The 21,382-nt window shown below is 43.4% G+C and overlaps 1 protein-coding gene across 3 annotated transcripts; it reads right to left on the bottom strand.

Annotated features, from left to right (window-relative positions):
* Nucleotides 1–280: 280 nt before the first annotated feature.
* Nucleotides 281–21,026, bottom strand: TLR5 (toll like receptor 5). Of its 3 annotated transcripts, none has more exons than XM_033144706.1 (2): nucleotides 20,906–21,026; nucleotides 281–4,900 (listed from the first exon to the last, which is right to left on the bottom strand). In XM_033144706.1, the coding sequence occupies exon 2, from the start codon at nucleotides 4,886–4,888 to the stop codon at nucleotides 2,264–2,266; it is 2,625 nt and encodes an 874-aa protein (XP_033000597.1). In that variant the 5' UTR covers nucleotides 4,889–4,900; nucleotides 20,906–21,026; the 3' UTR covers nucleotides 281–2,263. The 3 variants fall into 3 exon arrangements, with proteins under 3 accessions (XP_033000597.1, XP_033000596.1, XP_033000598.1); XM_033144705.1 differs by lacking the exon at nucleotides 20,906–21,026 and adding an exon at nucleotides 20,722–20,893; XM_033144707.1 differs by lacking the exon at nucleotides 20,906–21,026 and adding an exon at nucleotides 5,915–5,935.
* Nucleotides 21,027–21,382: the final 356 nt, after the last annotated feature.

Below are 21,382 nucleotides of genomic sequence, written 5' to 3'. Positions count from 1 at the left end.
CTATGGAAGAGGCAACTTTATCTCTTCTATGCCCAGTATAATGGGAATGCAGTGGGCTGCCGGAGGAGGAATGAAGCACCCCATGCTGCCTCCACTAATAACCTGCTTGACTTCTAGGCTGGGGGGTGGAGGATGGAGTCTGTGTTTCCTTGCTGCACAGCACAGAAATACAGTGGACTGCTAGAAGAGGTTCATCTGCCAGCTCACTCATTTGCCTGGGAGAAATGCTAGGTTACCTATGCAGACCAGATGAGGAGGACTTGATATCAGGCAAGACTGATTTATTCCATTTTATTTACTTCCAATAACATTCATAAGCCAGCAGCTCATTAAAACCATATATAAGGAAGGTGTACCATAAAATCAATAAACCATCATAAAATTGCAAGATCATAAAATACAAAACAAATTACCAACAGTGAATGTTGTTAGCTCTCTTAAAAAGGTTTCTAGCAGGTGATGGAATATCAAGAGTCATGGGCGCTAGCTTCATTTCAATAGGAACGGTGTTCCAAATAACTGGTGCCACTGTGCTACAAGCCTTTGTTCTCTTAGAAACTAAATGAGGACTGATAGCCGGAGTTTCCACCCCCTTTCAAGCTGGTAATGAACATCTGTGAATCGCATAACTAATACCAGCTATAGATGCACAGCACCTCCAGAAGTCATTAAACTCAGTTATGCACTTAAGATTTCAGAACTTCACATTAAGCAGCAGTCCCAAGATTTCTGCCCTGAGCCAAAAACCTAAATATTTAAATTCATTCAGGCACATGTACAATAACCTGATGTCTTTAGGACAAAGGACATTGCTTGAATATTCCCTTTTTGTACACACGAGGAGCAAGGAACCTGTGGCCCTACAGATGTTGCTGGACTTTCAACTCTCATCAGCTCCAGCCTGCACAGCCAATAGTCAGCGATGATGGGAGCTGCAGTCAAGCAACATCTGGAAGGCCACAGGGTCCCTCTGCCTACTGTGCAGTCATTCAAGCCCTCAGGTAATTTGCTTGAAATACATTCAGGTAGGCACTGGAATTTGTAATGGTCACTATGTTTTTATCTGTATTATGTACACCATATAATAAAAGAGGTGCTGAACTGGGTTTCTAAACCAGTTCAAGCTTTGAGGTAGTTGACATATAAAAATAGTTCTAATATAGAGTTGTTTAACTGCTTTTCCCCACGCATGACAAACATCAATGCGGGGCAGGGTAGGCTAGGCTCCACCCCCGATTCATCCAAGATGAACTCCACAATGTGTCTGGGGTGTTTGCGTTCCCTATGGACATTGTAATGAACATACATAGGTGAGGAGTGGAGTGCCACTTTCCCGCTCGAGGTGTCCGCGCATGTGCATTTGATGGGCAATGAAGGACCAAAGAGGCCACCATCTTTCACTGACTCAATACTGATATTGTACAGGAGATAGGCTTAAGTAGGAGTAACCACCTCCGTTAAGATATGAAAAGGTCACAATGGAAAACACATAGCTATCTCATGTTTCAGTTTAAAGCTGTGCACTCACACTGCTTTTCAGTGCTAGGTTTTTAATGCATGTTCATACGCTATCCAAAATGCATATGTATCCCGTACCTTTGTTATAAGATACTATGGTTTGATGCGTCGTTTTCCAAACCAGCTTCACAGTGATTGGAGTCCCTGAGCCATTTCTAATTTATCTCCAGCCAAGGTGTGAACACCTTTCTTTAGGGTAAAGACATCCTTGTTCCTTGAATGCCCACTGGTGGACACAAACAGAAATGGATTGGACACTAATTAAGCTGTGCTGATGTGAACAGCTAATAGGGAAAGGGCTGTGAAATGCACCTTGAGAACTTCACTGTGCTCTAAGTCAGTAATGCAATTGGCAATATGTTTTCAGGTCTATGGGCAAAGTAGTGGGTTCCCCCCACCCCTTTAACTAAGCAACTTGATGATTGTAACAATCCTTCAACCAAGAAAAGCTTACCTAGTTGGTGCTCACATACCAGTAATTGTTACTATAAACATGCAAACTTCCTTCAATTTCAGTCTGGTTATGTGCAAGACTCATCAAGTGCAGCATGCTGATCTTTGGAAAGTCTTGGCAGTGAAGGAGGAAATGGCATGAAGATCTCTAGAGTGCTCACACCACAGCCTTCTCAGTGCATGATTTGCCTTGCTTATGTAGAGAGATTAGGGCTCAGTACGTTTAAGGAACTGCATGACACATTTCTCTGACTAGCGGCCATTTCAATGGCCTGGTAGTTAGAACTGTCAACTAAGAGATGGTAATAACATTCATTTCCAATGTCTTTGATCTCCTCCTCTTGAGTTTCTTCTTCTTCTTCTTCTGTTTCTTTTTTACTTCCTTCTTCTTCAGTATTTGGTGAGAAAGCGCATTTAGAAACCACTCCACATCTTGGGGGTCTTCGGGCCACCTCAAGTATTGGCCCCTTTGCAAAAACACTCTGACTGGTTGATACTTCATAAGCTGATATTGGGAAAGCGATCCAGCCACCACCATTATGAGGACGTCTTTCAAGTCACAAAAATACCGACTCTGAGCAAAATTGAAAGCTTCGACGCACCAGCCATCCTTGAGAAACTGCTTTGTCACAACACAAATCGTTTTCCTACAGTTCCAAATGGCATCACGAATGTTGCTAATATGATCCTCTCCAGGCAAGAAATCTCGCTCTTCAAAGCAGAGAGAAAATTTGTTTTTATCAGAATACTGGAGGTCTAGGTGCCTTATCAAGGAGTTTTGGACCCACTCAAAATCCTTGCTGCTGTAGCACATGTAGGCATCGTATCTATAGGTCTCTTCCTGCAACGCTGCCTGTTGCTCCTTCAAGAATACTCTTGCCACGGTCTTATACCAAATGAAGCAAGTTCCTCTAAAGCGAGCAAAAACAATCACTGCCGTTAGGAACATTGTCACAGCAACGGTGGTAAAAATGAAGAGCGACAACCGCAGAGGCTCCAATATCTTGTCTTCATTGCAATCATCAACATTAAACTCATGAAGGCTTTTGCCAGCAAGATCAGGGGGTCCAAAACAAAACCTTTCATCTGGTGACCCAGCTAAGGTGACATTGGTTTGGTTCAGCCACACAATTAGGTCGCTTAAGAGGCAATTACAGTAAAATCTGTTATAGGTGATATCCAGATTGTCCAGAGTTGCAAAGAGCTGTGGATCTGGATAAAGCAGCTGGTTCGAGGATAAGTCAAGGTTCCTGAGGCTCACAGGAAAGGCACTGTGAGAAATGTAAGTTAAGAGGTTTGAAGCCAAGTTAAGCCTAACCAGTGATACCAGGCCATCAAAGATGCCCTCTGGAAGGAAACTAAGATAGTTATTATTGAGATGCAGGACCTGAAGCTTGGACAACGCCTTGAACACATCCAAGCACAAACTTCTCTCCCACACAAGCTTCAACATATTGTCTCCAAGATCCAAGTAGAGCAACTGGTTGTCTTCTGCTATATCGTTGTACCTGTAGCAGTAGGAGAAGCGATTGTTTCTTAACAAAATATACTGTGGAACTGGATATCGGAGAAGTTCATAGAGGTCTCCCAGATTGTCCATCCTGTTTCCTCCCATGTCAACATATGTTGAATTTATAGCCACTATTTTACTGTGGTCTCCAGACTGTATCCGGTTGCTACCTAAAAAAGCATAGCTGAGACTTGGGAGTGTTAAGATTACTTTCAGGGCATTGTCATTGAGGTTCACAGTGTGAAGGCTTGGCAAGCCTTTAAATGGAGCCCTATCAATCACCCCAATATGATTGTGTTGCAGAGCTATAGTATGCACATTTTGAAGACCTTCAAAAGTGTCATCAAAGAGTTCTCCCAGCAGATTGTATGACATGTCTAGGTGTTGTAGGCGCCAGAGACCAAAGAACGCTCCTTTATGAATTTTATTTATTTTATTTGAGTTGAGATCCAGCAATTCCAGATCACCAAGATATTGAAATACACCTGGCTTAAGAGAAAAGATAGAGCCATGTGAAATATTAAGCAGGCGAAGGCCACTCTGGGCCAGACCTGCAAATGTATTGTTGTTTGGGTCTGGCATGTTATTAAAGCCAAATGATGAGCCCATGATGTGATGCGGTATCTTCAAACCCACAAGTGGTGTTCCCTGAATAGCTGCACAGAATTTCTGGGTTGTTCTTACACCCCAGCCATTGCCACCAACATCCAGCGTATCGAAGACAATGTTTTTGAAAGGATTGCCACAAGTTGTCCAGTCTTGAGAATCTCCTTTAAACAAACCATTAGAATTAAGATCCAACAATGTGAAAGCTTTCCCTTGAAAGCTGTAGAGATCTCCCTCACATATGGTCTCAATGCGGTTTAATTTCAAGTTCAGAATCGTTAACTTGTGCATGTTGCGCAATGAAGGGTGAGGGTGAATCCTAGCGATCTTATTGTATGCAAGGTCCAGATATTCCAGAGAGACCAAATCTTTAAAGTAATCCTTTTCCAGAATGGATTCGTTAAGATCATTATAGTATAGCAGAAGGTTACTTAACTTCCCCAGCCCCCTGAAAGCCTGTTGATCCAGCACAATCATTTTATTGTAAGCTAAATCCAGTTGCTGAAGATTTGGCAAATTCCTAAAAGCATTTTTTCCTACTGTGACAGGAGAGACCAGCTGGCTTCCAAGTGACAGAACCATCAATTTCTCCAGCAGTGGGAAGGATGTGGCATTCACTTGCTGGATGAAATTGAAATTTAGGGAGAGTAAAACAATGTCTTCAGGCAGAGGGGGAACCTGTGTGAAGTTGCACCAGTCGTAGTTCACAAGCCTGCCTGTTACGGCACACCGAGGATCTGCATTTATTTCTCTGTATGCAAATGTCAGTCCAATGAGAAATAGTAGGTGACCATGAAGCATTGTGCTCTTGTCCTAGAGGAGAGAAAAACAGCATTGTAATTCACACAGGACTAGAGAAGGCTGGGCTAAACAGCACACAGAGTTTGCTTTACCAGAACTAACCAAAGGCTCTTCTAGGCCTATTTCCAACAGAGGCCACCCACATGCCTGAGCTCATTATTTAATTTGATGAGATTTGTACAGTTCTTACTCATCAAAGCCCCTGTGCAATTTAAACAGAATAAGCAGGGTATAAAGTTTATAGAGCACTCTCTGCTGTTGATGAGCAGAGGGATGAGACCTGAAGATGAAAGCTTCTATTTCGTCATTATAGCCAATTACTCAGGCGCTGGGGGAACCAGTGGCTTTCAAGATATTGTTGGACTCCCAACTCCTAGCCAGCAAATGCAGTGGTCTGAGATGATGAAGCTGGGGGGGGGGTCCATCAATAGCTGAAAGCCACCTGTCCAATATATCAGGGATGGGGAACCTCAGGCCAGGGCCCAAATTCAGATCCCCAGGCCTATCCAACTGGTATCATCCACACACCACATGCCCCCCCCCCCAGCCAAGCCACACTTTTGCCTAGCTGGAATGAATTTTTTAGCTTCTGCCTCTTGCTTGGCTGAATGGAGGACAGATATGGTTATGCATGCTTCTGTGTGTAGAAACTAGACTGATGTATAAAAGGTAGAATCTGCATCTCTTTTGCCTCTGATCTCACCAATGAGATCATGTGGCCCCTGGAAGTTTGCACATAAGGTCCTGAGCAGTGCCAGATTTACGTATAAGCTAAACGAGCTACAGCTTAGGGCCCCGCTCTCTTGGGGGCCCCAAAAAATTAAAGAAAGAAAAACTGGATGTACATTTCCAAAATGTAAGTTCAACAATTACTTTGATAAAATACATATTTTGTTATGTGCGAATGGCTTTAGATACCTATTAGGTCCATAAATTACCATATAGCATATACAGTATTTATCACAAAAAAACAGTGGCAAATTGTTGTTGACAAAGGACAGCTGGACATATACAGGGCCCCATTACCTTCAGTAGCTTAGGGCCTCATCAAACCTAAATCCAGCCCTGGTCCTGAGGGAGGACATGCAAGGACTCTGCTCCTTGACCAGGAGTAGCAAGTAACTTCTTTCTACCAGTTTCTGTTGTAGCAATAGTTTGTTGCATGGTAGCTGGGCTGAGGAGAAGAACACAACAAAGAGGCTGAAGGACTCAATGTCTTCTTGATAAGGAAGGGTTGGTTGGGATCCTGGGCTTCCCACACCCATGACAGTTGTTATCTCTTTTCAGTTCCTTATGAGTTGGTTGCACAAGCTTCTCACCTGCACAAGCTACATGTTTATGGCAGGGTATAAATCCAGCAACAGATAATATAGAGCTGAATAATTAAACAGGACTGAAAATAATTAGCACTGCTACTACACAACGCTACAGGCTCCTCTCCTTTGCTATTAAGGTTGCCCTTTTTACTGTGCAAAGATGGATTTAACAATGTACTACTTCCCTAATCTGCTGGGAGAAATTATTCTTTTCATGTTTCCTATCCCTGTGATACTGCCTGGGCCAGAAGGAGCCCAATATATATTAAGTGGAATATTAATCAAATAAATGAAGGATGAGTAAATGAATCATTGGCAGTTATGGCCACATTCACACCAAATACCCTTAAAGCATCATGGAAGCACTTTAAATTGTCGCGGAGAGATGATCTTCTGGAGTGCTTAAAGCAGCCTTGCCCAACCTTGTGCACTCCAGATGTCCTGGACCTTGTATGTTAGTACCAACTCCTTGAACTTGTCCCAATAGCAGTTTGGTAGCCAGTGCAAATCATGCAAGCAAGATGTTTATATGCTGGTGTTAGTTTGTCCCCACAAGCAACCTAGTCATGTTCTGCACCAGCTGCAAAACTCCTGACCAACCCTCAAGGGTAGCCCCACATTGAGCACAATGCAATAATCCAACCATGAGGTCACCAATGCATGGGCAACTGTGGTCAACCTATCTGAAAGACACCAAGTTGGGCAATGCTGCTTTCAGCATTCCAGCAGTACTCAAGATGACCCTTCGGGCTAGTGGTTTAAAGGCTAAGAGGACCCTGCTACTGAAACAAGCTTCCCACCAAGGATGTGAATTGTGGAAGAAACACCACTGTGGTTGATCCCGTGTACAAGGATGTGGGCCTTTCAACCAAGAATAGCAAATGTAGTGCCCTCCAGATGTTGCAGTCTACAAACTCCCACCAGCCTTCTCAATGGTGGAGAACATAAGAGAAGCCATCCTGGTTCATGTAGTCCAGCGCTATGTTCTCATAGTAGCCAACCAGATGCCTATGGGTAGCCCCAAAGCAGGATCCGAGCATAGGTGGGTGATGGGGGTTGTCCTTCACAACATCAGGAGGACATCACGGCAACAACCTCTGCTTTAAACATTATCATGGGATGAACCTACAGAAAGAGGCTCCTCATAACATGTAAATAGGCATGTTATAGTTTGTGCAGAACAATGTCGTTTGCCAGCACAGGAAGAGCCAGTTTTTTTTTTAAGAGTTTACTGAGATTATAGCTGGAATAAACGACTGGAAACCAGAGGAATTTTTTTTTTTGTCCCCTTCAGCATAATTGCGTTCAAAGTTAATCAGCATAAACTGCTGTGGAACCGAAATCCCCGCAAGACATCCCATAAATGTATGCTTTAGGGGGGAGCAGGGGGGAGAACTGGGCCATGGGCCAGTAATTAACAAATAGGCCAGTGCCATGAATTATTGATACCGAATTAACTGAACTGCTGCATTCACAGAATGGGCTGCCAGCATCTTGCACAGACTGCTTTTTGCAAAAGGTTTTCTGCTGGGCAAATGCTTGTGTTGTTGTTGTAGTTTAATTACTAGAAACGTTTGCAGACTTTTGAAGCGGTACCGATATCACTTAAGAGTTGATTACTGTGACAAAATAAAGAGCAACCTGCCTTTTTTACTGCTAATCTGGACGGCATATTTGGAATGGCTCTAACCCCAGATCAGGTTTAATCCAAAGACACCAGCAGCACGGAGAAGGATTTTTGGGGATGTGTGGGCAACCAATTGCAAACCAGACACTTCATTGTCCATTTTGGCTATTAAAAACCTGATAGCAGACGTTCCCTCTCTTTTTTTTTTTACAGGGTCTCCCATTTCTCCAATGCGTGAATTCCATTCATCCCCAGTCAACGTGCCAATGCAGTGATGATGGAAGATGCACCCCAGATGGCACCTGAAAGGCCACATTTTCTCTTTATCAGCTGCAAGGTAAAAGGAGGATATCCCAACAGCCTAAAAAGCATAAATTGTCAAGCTCATCATATTAAAAAAAAACAACCAAAGGTTTACTGCCCCAAGCTCATTTAAAAAAAGAAACTATGGACAAGGTGATTCTCTGACAACTGCGATTTCTGGATGCATATCAAATGGGTTAATGGAGATTGAACACATGAACTCAGTAAAGGCTGTTAACTCATATTCTTCCACCCTGACTGGAAGATGCTGGTGACTCAGGAACTGTTAGTTAATAGGAACATAAGGAGGACAGACAACTGCAACACACTGAACATGGGGCTGCTCACAACGACTGTTCAGAAGCTTCAGCCAGTGCAGAAAGCAGCAGCAAACACAGTGGGGGAGGCTGTGACAAATGTATTATATTGTCGCATCAAATCTGCATTGGCTGCCAGTGTGCGTCCAACCACAATTCAAGATGCTGGTTGTTACCTAATGTTATGCATAGTCCAATTACAGCACTACCTGTGTTTGGTTTTCTTTAGATGGAGGTCACTGGAGGCTGGTTGGTGCTTGCAATATTTGTGTTTATTTACAAATATTCAGGTTACAAATGTATATATGGGGGTCTCACCCACATGGCTTCTTCCTGTGCAAGCAGGAGGCCTCCACCTACAGATTCAGCAGTCTCTGTGTGAACCGAGGCTGCCCATCAACACTCACTCACCTTTGGTGTACATCCTTAATGTACATGCTGTTCTTGGCAAGGCTTCCATACCACACATGAAACATAAGATTCCTTGTCACCCAGTGAAAATATTGTTAGTGGGAGTACAGCTTCAAAGAACAAAGAGAGCTAACATAGTGCCCTCCAGATGTTGGTGGATTACAATTCCTGTCATCCCTGATCATTGGCCATGGAGGTTGGGCCTGATGCTCCAACAACATCGGTGGTGGTGGTGGTGAAGATCTAGGTGTGGTCGAAAGCATTTCTACAGTGCCATAAATTAGTGACACTGAACAAACCACAGACGCACACAAAGAGGAACTTGGGCATACTGCTGAGCTTTTAAAAACTGACCTGCACTGTTTGCACAAGACACAACCAGAATCAAGCTGTTCTAAGCCAAAAGTGACTTCAGCTTTACCGGGGGGGGGGGGGGGCTGCCCCCACCGGAGAGCTGGGAAGCATGTGCAACTGGGTGTCTGCCCAGTTCCTTCCCTTTCACCAACTCTATCTTCCATGGCTTAAGCAACAGCAGGAGTCAAACATGTCCTTTTTGCACGGGCATTCTGAATGGGGATGGGTAAAAAAGAAAAGAAAAGTAGCCTCAGGAGGTTGGGTTTTGAACAAAGGAGTGGCAGCATGTGGGGATGTGTGCATGTGCACCCACCAAGACTTATCCTGACAGCTCTTCTGCTCAAAATAGTTCCCTACCCAGCTGGTTCCCCTGCAGATCTGAGATGTGTACAGGCACCTCCCTACTTGTGCATGATCAATATGTGTATGATGTTTTCAGCACCGCAAGGGGATGGGGCAGGGGCAGAACGAGGTGGGGTGGGTTTATGCACATCCTGCTAATGCACCTTGTGCCTTGGAATGTAATTGCTGTGTAAACAGGAAGCTGCCTGTATTACACTTGTAAATGTGCATCTGGAAAAGAAGCTGCAGGGAATTTTGAGCAGAAAAGAAGCTAGTAGGGAAAGGGCTGAGCATTCCTCCTCCTCTTCTCCTTAACTCACTGCCATTACTCTCTTCAAAATCTTTGTCTTCCAAGCATGCTTTTCAGTTAAAAAAGCAAAAACTATTATTATTATTATTATTATTATTATTATTATTATTATTATTATTATTATCATCATCATCATCATACTGCCCTATACCCGGAGGTCTCAGGGTAGTTCAGACTAGTAATTACTTGTCCCTGATTCTTAAAACAGTCTCACCACAAACTATAGTAAATACAGAATACTGTTTGCAACCAAAGACAATACTGTACAGTGTTACCTCTGGTTACGTACTTAATTCGTTCCAGAGGTCTGTTCTTAACCTGAAGCACCACTTTAGCTAATGGGACCTCCCGCTGCCGCTGTGCCACCAGAGCACGATTTCTGTTCTTATCCTGAAGCAAAATTCTTAAGCTGAAGCGTTATTTCTGGGTTAGCGGAGTATGTAACCTGAAGCGTATGTAACCCGAGGTACCACTGTATTATAACCAAACCAATATACTGATGCCATCCTTTCCAATATCAAAGATGTAATGAGACTTAACATTATCATATATTCTTGGTGTCTCAGACTGAGTTAGACTGTTTCCATTCCAAAAAGAAAATAAACATGGGGTGGGGAAGGGAATTTATTTTCCCTCACCCCATAAAATTCATACAACCTCAAAAGACAACCTCAAAGCGGTTTACAAAAAAGAAAATACAAAAAAAATTACCAGCAAGAAAAATTAACAACAATTTAAAAACCATTCTGCCTAATAACTACTTGATCTTGTTACTGAAATTGGTCTGGGTTCTTGACATGCCTGTGATCTTGCTCAGTGACTTGCAAATGCAGAGACAGAAAAGGGGGTGGAGGGAGAGGTAGAGAAATTAAATGCCATATTCACACACACACACACACCCGTTTGTGTTATTGTATCTGATTAACATTTAGTCCCCATCCTTCCTAATATAGCTTCATACAAATCATGAGCAAATTGAGCAATTAAATGAGCTATGTAACTTGTACTATTTTCTGAAACAGTAAAGCTGTCATATAGTATTTAAGAATTTATACAGTTATATAGCTCATATTCTTAAGCAGCGGAAAGGTTCTGTTTAGCTATATCACAGCATGTTTTATGGTGATAACTTTAACCTTAGGCAGGCTCCCTCGCAATCCTGTTTTAGATGCCTACTAAAACTTTTCCAGGCACATAATTTAGCTACATATACCGGTACTTGTTTTTAAAGGCTGCTGATCTATGTAACTGATTTTTCTCCCTCTCTCTCTCTCTCTCTACACCACTTAGCAGTTGTTTGATTCAGGTGTTTATAAATGAATCTCAAACAAAGAACAAGTAAATTAGTGTGCACTTTTGCTGAAGAGAAATATCCAGTGTAGAAGTCTGAAACCTGATCTCAAAGATCCACTGAGAGCAACCTTTTAATTGTCCAGAAATATAGTCCAGCCTTATGTAAAGGTTTAAGGAGTGCGGTAAGTATCAACCCCGACTAATCTCACTCATCTGTACAACAATCCTATGCTGTAGTTCAAAGTGGAAAATCCCAGACTTGGGACATGAATGTGGCCCTCTGTGCCTCTCACTCTGGCCCTTCAGACTCTCTCCAGCCACACTACCTCCCCCAGTTGCACCCCTCAGCAGCTCTGCTTCACACCCTCATGTAATTTTTGCTGGCTGGAGAAGAGAGGTGTATTTTTTTTGCTCACTTTTGCCTGTGGCCCTGCCCACTACTGCTATGTGGCCTATGGAAAAGTTGCCCAGAAGGGGAATGCAGTACTTTGACCGAAAAAGATTACTCACCCCAATGTTGATCCACTGCTGCTCCTGTTTCCATACAGGGAACCGGCTACTTGCCAGATCTGCTTTGGGTGGGGCTAAGGTTCCCCCAGTTAATAGGTGACCTTTCAGCCAGTGGATCATATCTGCCCCTAGCAAAGAGGAGTACCATTTGCCCTGCTCCCACAAATATTGGCAAGAATGCACAGCTCACATTGCAACAGTCAAGGTCCAGCCAGGCCCTACGTTCTCATTCCCCACTAAAGAGGAAAGTATTAAAGCAGGCATAGGCAAACTCCGGCCCTCCAGAAGTTTGGGACTACAATTCCCATCATCCCTGACCACTGGTCCTGTTAGCTAGGGATGATGGGAATTGTAGTCCCAAACATCTGGAGGTCCGGATTTTGCCTATGCCTGTATTAAAGGCACATTATCATCCTTCTGCGATTAAAAAAAAAATCCAGTGTGACCCAGAGAACAGTTTTCTTTTTTTTAACAGGAATGTGACATGGTTAAAAGGGATCTAACAATAGGGAGACTTTATGCACACAATATGAGCCAAATGGGTTTCCTATCTAAAATATTCCAGACATTTAGCAAACTTCAAGCAGATGATTTGATTTGGGAGTGGGGGTGGTTTGAATTGGAAAGGACTGGAATCGGATCCTGCACTATTAGTAAAGGCACGTCAAAATTGCATTAAAGGGAAATGCAATACATTGTAAGGGAAACTTTAATTTCTAAACTTGATTAATAAATTTGGTTTGAAGGACATAGGGTCAGAATGCATCCAGCACACCAAAGTTTTACATTTCTGCTGCCCCCCTCTCCAGTACATACAAGTCATTCAAGGCTGGATAGTGTACGGCTCTGGAACTGATTTTGAGAGTTCACCAGAGCACAGGGGGGCTGCAGGGGAGAAGAGAGGAGGAAAAAAGTTCTGTTCTGCTAGTGCACATCTTGCATTGGATAACACCCCATATTTAATACTTAAAGTCCAAACATGCCCCGTCTCTGTGTGCAGGTGTGATTTGAGCTACAAGCCTTAAATTAAACAGTTTAAAGAAATCAGATAGTTGCTATGCCTTCAAGAGCTAAGAATACAGCAGGTTTTTGTCTAGCTTTGCAAAAGAAAATATTTATATTATGCAAGGAAGATGATCCAGGATTAGCGGCACGAAAGGTAATAGCTAACGAGATTAAAAACACTCACACAACAATGAACACTCATGGTAGTCAAGCTATTCCAGATTACATGTATTTTATACTTAGGGGCTGTCACCCAATTACAGTAATTGTGGTCAACCAAACAACAAGATGTGATACAAAATATCCAGTTATTTTTTCATATGAGTAAAACACTGGTTCTCAAGCGAAAAGCATTCAAATTGTTGCAAGCCACCCTAAGCAGTGTATGAAAATAAGAAGGGGTGGGGGGGAAATGTTACAATCAGTAATAAAATTGTTCTATTTTAAAGGAGCAACATTGCAGTCATTAAGGTTGAGAAAATATGCTTGAAAATGAGTCACCAATGCCTGCTGAACTTTCAAGTGCTAGGGATGTGGCTGAGTAAAATTTCAAGGCTTCACCAAAATCCTTTCACTTCCCTTGACTAACACAGTGTTTTTCAACCACTGTTCCGCGGCACACTAGTGTGCCGCAAGATGTTGCCTGGTGTGCCGTGGGAAAAATTGTGTTTATTTGATTCCTATTCAAGAGAATTACTTTATATATAGTCAATATAGGCACAGAGTTAAATTTTTTAACATTTTCTAATGGTGGTGTGCCTCGTGATTTTTTTCATAAAACAAGTGTGCCCTTGCCCAAAAAAGGTTGAAAAACACTGGACTAACAAACACAGAAGTGGTTTGAAAGCAGGAAAAAATTTGGACCAATTGATAATGCAATAAAGATTGACTGACACTGATACCTATCTGGAATGGTTTACTCAGACACTGAATTTGTATTGTTCCTGGTTCTCACTCACAAACCCATCTGAACACTTCCCCTTTAATAAACACATTGAACAATACTAGGAAGTTTTCTTAAGGATGTAATATGGAACACCCAAAAGAAACAAGTTACTGTCTTTCTTTTTCATCAGCTGCAAAGATGTTACCTGTATTATTGTAACATGTTGAAATTCCGGTTAGCAAGTTTGTTCTGTACATTTCTCAATTACAGTTTCCTCTGTAATGGAAGCAAAATTGAACAACAGCTGCTCCTTGTCCAAGTGTTACCCTTAAGCTAAATTCATTGGCAAAGCACATCAATACACGGTAAGCTAAGGTATAACTTTAGGACACAAACTAAGGAAACATGAGATCAAGGGAAGGATTCACCTAAGGACTCCTGTCAGCATAGGAAGAGACTTCTGCTATAGGGCTTTCCCACTCTCCTCCCCAGCACATACCTGGTGCACCCTAAAACAGGATTCAAAGGAGTCGGGTGAACCCCCAGAACAGCAGGCAGATGGGAGATGATCATTCCACCTGGAAAGCAGCAAGTTAAATTTTACCCTGAGTGAATCCTACCATCTGTGGTGGAAATATGTAGCCTATAACTTACTGTAGTATAGGGCAGTGAAAGGAACAGAGAGGTCTATAGACAATCTGATAATGGTATTCATTACTTGGACACTACTCATCTCTCCTGAGCTTTCTAAAGCCATGTATGGACACTGGGATTTAGAAAGAGAAAGCAGTTGTACCCACCCTAATCCAGCTAAAAGATACATACATGAATTGCACTCATTTGAAAATCATTCATAACATCAAAAAGCTGGTGGGGCTTATACAGCATTACTGCTGATCATTATTTGATGAGATTAGGCCCCAGCCACTGAGCATGTGTACCACTGGATTTGGGGTCCGTGCTAGGACTGAAATCTGGATGCAAGGCTGGTACATTTATTTCTGTAGTGGGGAACTTCAGGCCCAGGGGCCTTAGCTACATCCCGGCTGGACTACTGTAACACACTCTACATGGGGCTGCCTGAACACTTTTAAATGTTCAGAAGCTTCAGCTGGTTCAGACTGCTGCATTCGGACTGCTGACTGGGGCCACTTACAGGGAGCGTATAGCTCCCTTGTTAAAACAACTTAACTGGCTACTGGTCTGTTTCTGGGCACAATTCAAAGTGCTGGTTATGACCTATGAAGGCCCATATGGTTTGGGCCCAGGCTGCCTGAAAGGTTATATCACCCTGCCTGGGTGCTAAGATCCTCAGGTGAGCACCTTCTCTTGGTCCCATAGGCATCAAAAGCACAGTTGGTGGTGAAACGAGAGAGAGCCTTTTCTGTGGCTGCTCCCATTGCAGGCTAGCAACTTCCTATTCAGACAGGCCTTTGATAATTCAGGAGCAGATGATGCCACTCACTGGACTGCCGTTAGGGCAAGCTGCATTTTAACTGCTAGCATTTTAACGTGTTTTGGTGTGCTTTAATTATTGCTTTTCAGTAGTGTGTTTTTATTAACTTTGTATTTTACAATGTTGTTCTTAAATGTTGTGAGCTGCCTTGGATTCCCATGTGGGAGAAAGGTGGGATATAAAAATATATTAGATGAAAAGAAATATAAATAATAAATAAATATCTGTCTGGTCCTCAGAACTTTTCGCAGGCCACATTCCTCACAGACACATTTTGCACCCTGGTCTTTTTGTCCGGATGGAATGTGTGATCATGCCTAGTTTTGATGGTGGACAGAGAGGAGTGTATAGAAACTAGTACACTGTACAAAGGTAGTGTTTTCATGCCCCCATCCACGTTTGCCTCTGGCCCCACCCACCTCTGTTAAGTGCCTCTCAGGTGGCTGTCCATAAGGGGAACCCTGCTTAACCTCTTGAACTTGTGCTAGTAACTTAGATCCTCAGCATAGTAAGAGAAAGGCTAATATTTTCCTATTTTAGGGGACATGAAGAACCACTGGACAAAAGCTCGAATAATGGGTTTAAACAAAATCAACTGGATGTCAGAGTCTACAACAGAGAGATGCTGGGGTTTCATATATTAACGCCCTGCTTCCAATCTCCAAAAAGGTTTGAAATATGACCTTTCAGTATCAAGCTGCATCTAAAGAAGAACATTCAGTTCTCTAGCCATTCGTATGCATTCTTCCACACTCCCAAAGGCTGCATAAATCATCCTTCTCTTAGAAGCCAGCAGGAAAGAACAATACAGAAAATTTAACTTCTGCAATTCTCAGTTTACTATGATGAGCCAGCAAGATAAGATTCACTTCCCTTTCATGTTTTGATCAAAAACTTCCATAGAGCAGAGGTAAGGAACCTGTGGCCTTCCAGTTGTTGTTGGACTCCAGATGTTGCCTCATCAAACCCAGCCAGCATGGCCAAGGGCCAGGGATGGTGGGAGTTAGGCTCCAACAACATATGGAGAGACATAGGTTCCTCATCCTCAAAAGCCAATATGACCACCCTCCCCTGTGTGGGCACAGATACTGCATGCAATGGAAAAAAAATATGAAAAAGTAAAACCAGGCAAATAATTACAAAATGATAAGAACTACAGAACTATAAAAAAAACAAGCAGCTTAAAGTAAACACAAGAATAGATTAAACGGGTTCCAATATTTACATGCACATGATTTATTGTCGACCAGTGTAATAGCCTCTACCAATAACATTATATAAACACATGCAACAGACAACCACCAAAAAGAACAGACTCTGCCTTGTGCCTTGCTTACTCTAACACGCCTTTCTTTCTTTCTTTCTTTCTTTCTTTCTTTCTTTCTTTCTCTTTTTGTCAGAAACAGCTGCAGGGTCTGCGATCTGCTTCAGTGGGAAACTGGCATCAGATGAGCAGGGAGCAGCTTCTTGCCTCTGACATTTTCTCCCACTAAACACCACCACCCTCCCCGACTTTTCCCTCATGCAGAAAAAAGATAACAGGTCCTTGCATCACTTTCCTCATGGGGAAAGATTCGGCTAGGTAGCCGTGTTGGTCTGACGCAGTCGATATATATATATATATATATACACACACACATATACATACACACACACACACACACACACACATATACATAGATATGTGTGTGTGTGTGTGTATATGTGTGTGTGTATATATATATATTAGTCCAGTAGCACCTTAGAGACCAACTAAGTTTGTTCTTGGTATAATCTTTCGTGTGCATGCACACTTCTTCAGATACACTGAAACAGGAGTCATCAGACCCTTATATATAGTGGGAGGGTAGGGTGGGGGTTTTCTAAGGAGGGTAGTAGGAGATGGGTGACTGACTCAATGGTGAAAAAGAGCAGCTTGGGGTAGTGACAGTTGATTTTAAAGGGAAGTCTGTTAAGAAAACTCTCTACTTCATCAGCTGTCTACACCTTTTGCAGCTGATGTAGGTTAAAAAAAACCAACCAAAATAAATCACCAGTAACTTAAACAACTAGTGGTGTTTGGCCTGAAGTCCATTCAGCAACCCAGGTTGGTCGCTATGTATGGTATGGTTTAAGATGGAGCAAAATTTGATATAAAAATAACAACTCTGAAGACTCTGCTCCAACAGTCATGGAACAAGAGACAAGTCCTCTTGTGGATCAGGAATTGGTTAAGCAGCAGGAAAAACAAAGTAGGAATAAATGGACAGTTCTCTGAATGGAGAGATGTGGAAAGTGGAACCAACCAAGAATCAGTATTGGGTCCTGTGCTTTTAAACTTACTCATAAATGAGTTAGGGGTGAGCAGTGAGGCGGCCAAATTTGCTGATGATACTAAATTGCTCAGCGTTGTTAAAACAAAAAGAGATTGTGGAGAGATCCAAAACGACCTCTCCCAACTGAGTGAATGGGTGGTAAAATGACAAATTCAATTCAATGTAAACAAGTGACAAGGAACAAGATCTTGGGGTTGTAGCAGAGTGCTTGATGAAGAAGCTAACATGGCAGCTGTGAAAAAGGCAAATTCCATGCTACGAATCAGTAGGAAGGGAACTGAAAAATAAAACTGTTGCTATCATAATGCCACAATACAAACCTATAGTGCAACCACATTTGGAATACCGTGTAGTGTGCACACTTCTTTCCCCTTCACCTCGAAAATGAGATTGTAGAGATAGGAAAAGGAGATTGTAGAGATAGAAAAGGTTCAGAAAAGGGCAGGGGCTTCTTTCCTGTTTGGCTGAGTGGCACCCTGCGCCACAGCGCCCACCCAGCAGGGGCGCACAGCAGCGGGAGTCCAGGAACAGCTGCTCTGCGCGCTGCTTGTGTTGGGATTGTGAGTGAGGTGCTGCCGCTGAGGCAGCCAGCTCAGGTGCCTGGCCTGGCCTTGCTCTGCTGCTGCCCCTCCTCCGTAGTACTTGCAGGGGGCTGCCTTGCCGGTTCCTCCACCCTCAGCCGACTCGGGAGTCTCCTCGGTCGGTCTCCTCAGAGGAGGAGTCGCCATGCCAAAAGTCCCACAGAGCAGTGTCTGGCACTGGCCACAGGCAGGGAGAGGACGGGAAGGAGGCAGATGAGCAAACAAGTGGAGGGGGAAGGAAGGAGAGAAGCAAAAGCTCCCTCAACTGCGGCTGAGTGTGGGGAGGGCTGCGTACTGTTGGGTGAGCATTTTTATTCAATTCCACCACCACCCAACAACATTGTGCTCTTTCCCCTAAGAGAAGCTTAAAAACTCTTGCTAATTCCTGCCATAAATACCAGTAGGTCAACTGCTGGCACTCCACTCTAAAAAAAGTTCAAAAACTGGCCAATCCTCCCCCCCCCCCAAAGGCTCAACAACTCTGGGCAATCGCTTCCAACTGGGTAGATCACTGCCCTAGAATTACAGTATTGTAGAGTTGGAAGGGACCCTGTTGAAGATCACCTTTTTACATTTGCTCTCAGCCTTAATTTGCCCTCCTCCTACTATGTAAGTTTACATCTCTCTCTCTCTCCCTCTCCCCCTCCCTCCCTCCCTCTCACACATGCACACAAAACAACAACACACAAACACAGTTGCCTCGGATGCTAGTCCTACTCAGAGTAGACTCACTGAAATGAATTAAAAATCCAAACATTAATTTCAAACGATCTGCCCTAAGTAGGATTTAGTTGGATGTAGCCTGTTATTATGACCAAACTATCTTACCCAAAAAGAATTGCACAAATCAGTTTACCTGAGTGCATTATTCTCAGGGTGGGGGGGACTCATTTATTTATAATTGCATAATCATATGGGACTAAATTGCATTATGTTGTAAGGACCTTTTATTAAATCTTAGAATTGTAAAGTTGGAAGGGACCCAAGGGTCATCTAGTCCAACCCACTGCGATGCTTGGAACCTGGCACTGGGCTGCAAGAATGTACTGTAAACTATCACATTTTCAAAATGTCTGATAGCCAAGTTCCACTACTTTTCACAGGCTGGGAGTAGTGGCTCCCTCAGATTGTACCCATTATGGAAGTAGACTTGAAAAGAAAGTACTAACACAGTTTGTGTTGTGGATATGCTACTTCCATAGTTTACTTGACATGGTTCAGACTGACCAATGCATTGTTTTCAATGACAGTCTGTAGCAGTTGAAGCTGTGAAATGTGCTAGGGGCAGGCATTTTTGTTGTTGTGAATTCTACTGATGTTAACAACGTTATCTGACCAAGAGTACGCAAAATCTCTTAACTGGTATTTGAAGCATACAGTATGTGTTAATGAGATGAAAGCAAACTAACCATGGCTCCAATTGAGAAAATGTTTGATACACATTGACTTTTAGTGAATTTTTTGTGGGCTGATTCATTTTCCACATTGAACAATGATTTATGACCAACAAATTTGCTAGACAGAAAAAAATTTAAATAATAAAAAATGATCATTTTTTAAAGAGCTGCCTTGATGTAGTGGATTTTAAATTTTAATTATTTTAAAATATGTTCGCACGTTGTTTTAAAAAGGTCTCCCTTATTAAAGCAAAGGATTAAGGTGTTAGGAGAACCTTAGAATGTGAGGAAAAACTATACCATACAATGTACTGTATCAAACTATTTAACATGAATAAATTTCATTTCCCAAGCAGAGATAACGTGCAAGTGTGGTGTCAGCTCCCTAAAAAAAAAAAGGTCAACAACTCTGGGTAACCTTTCCTAAAAATGGTCAACAACTTTGGGGTCCCCCCCCTTAAAAAAGGTAGACAACTCTGGGAAAGGGGAGGGGGAGGGATCTTTGCACCACAGAGCCGGATATGCTTAAGACGGCCCTGGAAAAGGGCAACCCAAATGATCAAGAGGATGGAGTAACTTCCCCTGTGAGGAAAGGTTGCAGCATTTGGGGCTTTTTAGAAAAGGTAAGAGAAAAGGTTAAGAGAAAAAGTAAGAGGTGACCACATAGAGCTTTACAAAATTATGCATGGCATGGAGAAAGGGGATAGTATAACTCTCTCTCGTATAACGCTGGAACTCATGGCCATCCAAAGAAGCTGAACGCTGGAAGATTCAGGTGTTGCGAAATCCTTAACTTTATATTTACCAATGGGCATTTTGCAATCGAAGGCAGAAGCGTTCTGCTCAAATCATTGTGGCCATTTCCCTTCATGGTACGGTTACCAAATCTTACTTAAAATAAACACCTCCATGTTCCTTCCCCAAACTAGAGGCACCGAAAGGTGAAGTGGCTCAAGTGCTAAGGAAATATGCAGCGTCTTGCTCCCATCCCAGATATGTAGCCCAGCACACAGACAGACAATGGGGGGGGGGGGGAATGAGCTCCAACAGTATCCAGGGGCGCTTTCTTCATTTCACTTTCTTCACTTCTTTCATTCATTCCTCTCAGAGTTAAGCTCTTTCGCTCTCCCGCCACACATGCTCTGAAGCACTTTTGGTGGTGAAACTTGCATCTGGAGTAGATAGTATTAAATATTCAGGAAGAGTCAGAAGCCCAATGTAACTTCGTTTATTCAACAGCTCACTCCCACATTAAAACAAGAACACACTCTGAAAGCCCCAACAAGAACAAGCCTCTGCCCAACACGGATGGAAATACACTTTAAACATGCTCAGAGGCACTAGCTCACTTGGCCCTCCTGAGACTAAGGTCTAGGGCTCTCTCTCAAGGAGGAGGGAATGGCAGCTTACCTTGGGTTGCTTCCTATATTCCTTCCCGGGCTCTGCCTCTCATGACAGAAGGGAGAAAAGTGAAGAGGAGGTGACCATTGCCGCGAGCAGAGACTCTGTGGCAGAGGCGGGGAGAAGGCGTCTCTCCAAGCCAGACGTTTCCTAGCTTACGCCTCGCCCACCCACTGCCACCCGTCCCGGACACCTTCGAGGACCAGCGAGGAGTCCGACGGAACAGGTGCCTCGCGCTGCCCTACTTGGACGCACCTGGATGCAAAGCAGCACCCGACGCGACCACTGAGCAAGGGGAGGGGCAGAAGCTGCCTAGACGGTGTGTCTCCCCCCTCCCTAACGAACAATGTAGGGCTTCCCCCCACTGTTCCGTGGCCAACTGGTTCCGCCCAAGAGGGTGGCAAAAGCCGCGCGCCCCCTCAGAGGAGCGACCAAACGGTGCCTTTGTGCGCCTAACTCTACAGGCACGGTCGCTCCTCCTCGACCCTCCTGAGGACTAGCTACGTGCGCTTGCTGCATTCAGCCCCGTCTTTCGCCACAGGGCCAATGCAGGGCAGAGGCGCCGCCCTCTCCCTTGTGAATCTTCCCCTCCTTAATCCTTCCGCCGCTCAGCAAACTGGAAGCGTAGAAATAGGAAAGGCGTCTATTTTCCGAGCCTGTAGGGGACTTT

This window comes from Lacerta agilis, chromosome 3 (genome assembly GCF_009819535.1).
Source record: "Lacerta agilis isolate rLacAgi1 chromosome 3, rLacAgi1.pri, whole genome shotgun sequence".
In the NCBI taxonomy this organism is placed as follows: Eukaryota; Metazoa; Chordata; class Lepidosauria; order Squamata; family Lacertidae; genus Lacerta; species Lacerta agilis.
The sequence above is the reverse complement of the archived record's forward strand: the minus strand, read 5'-3'. Positions and strand labels throughout refer to the sequence as shown.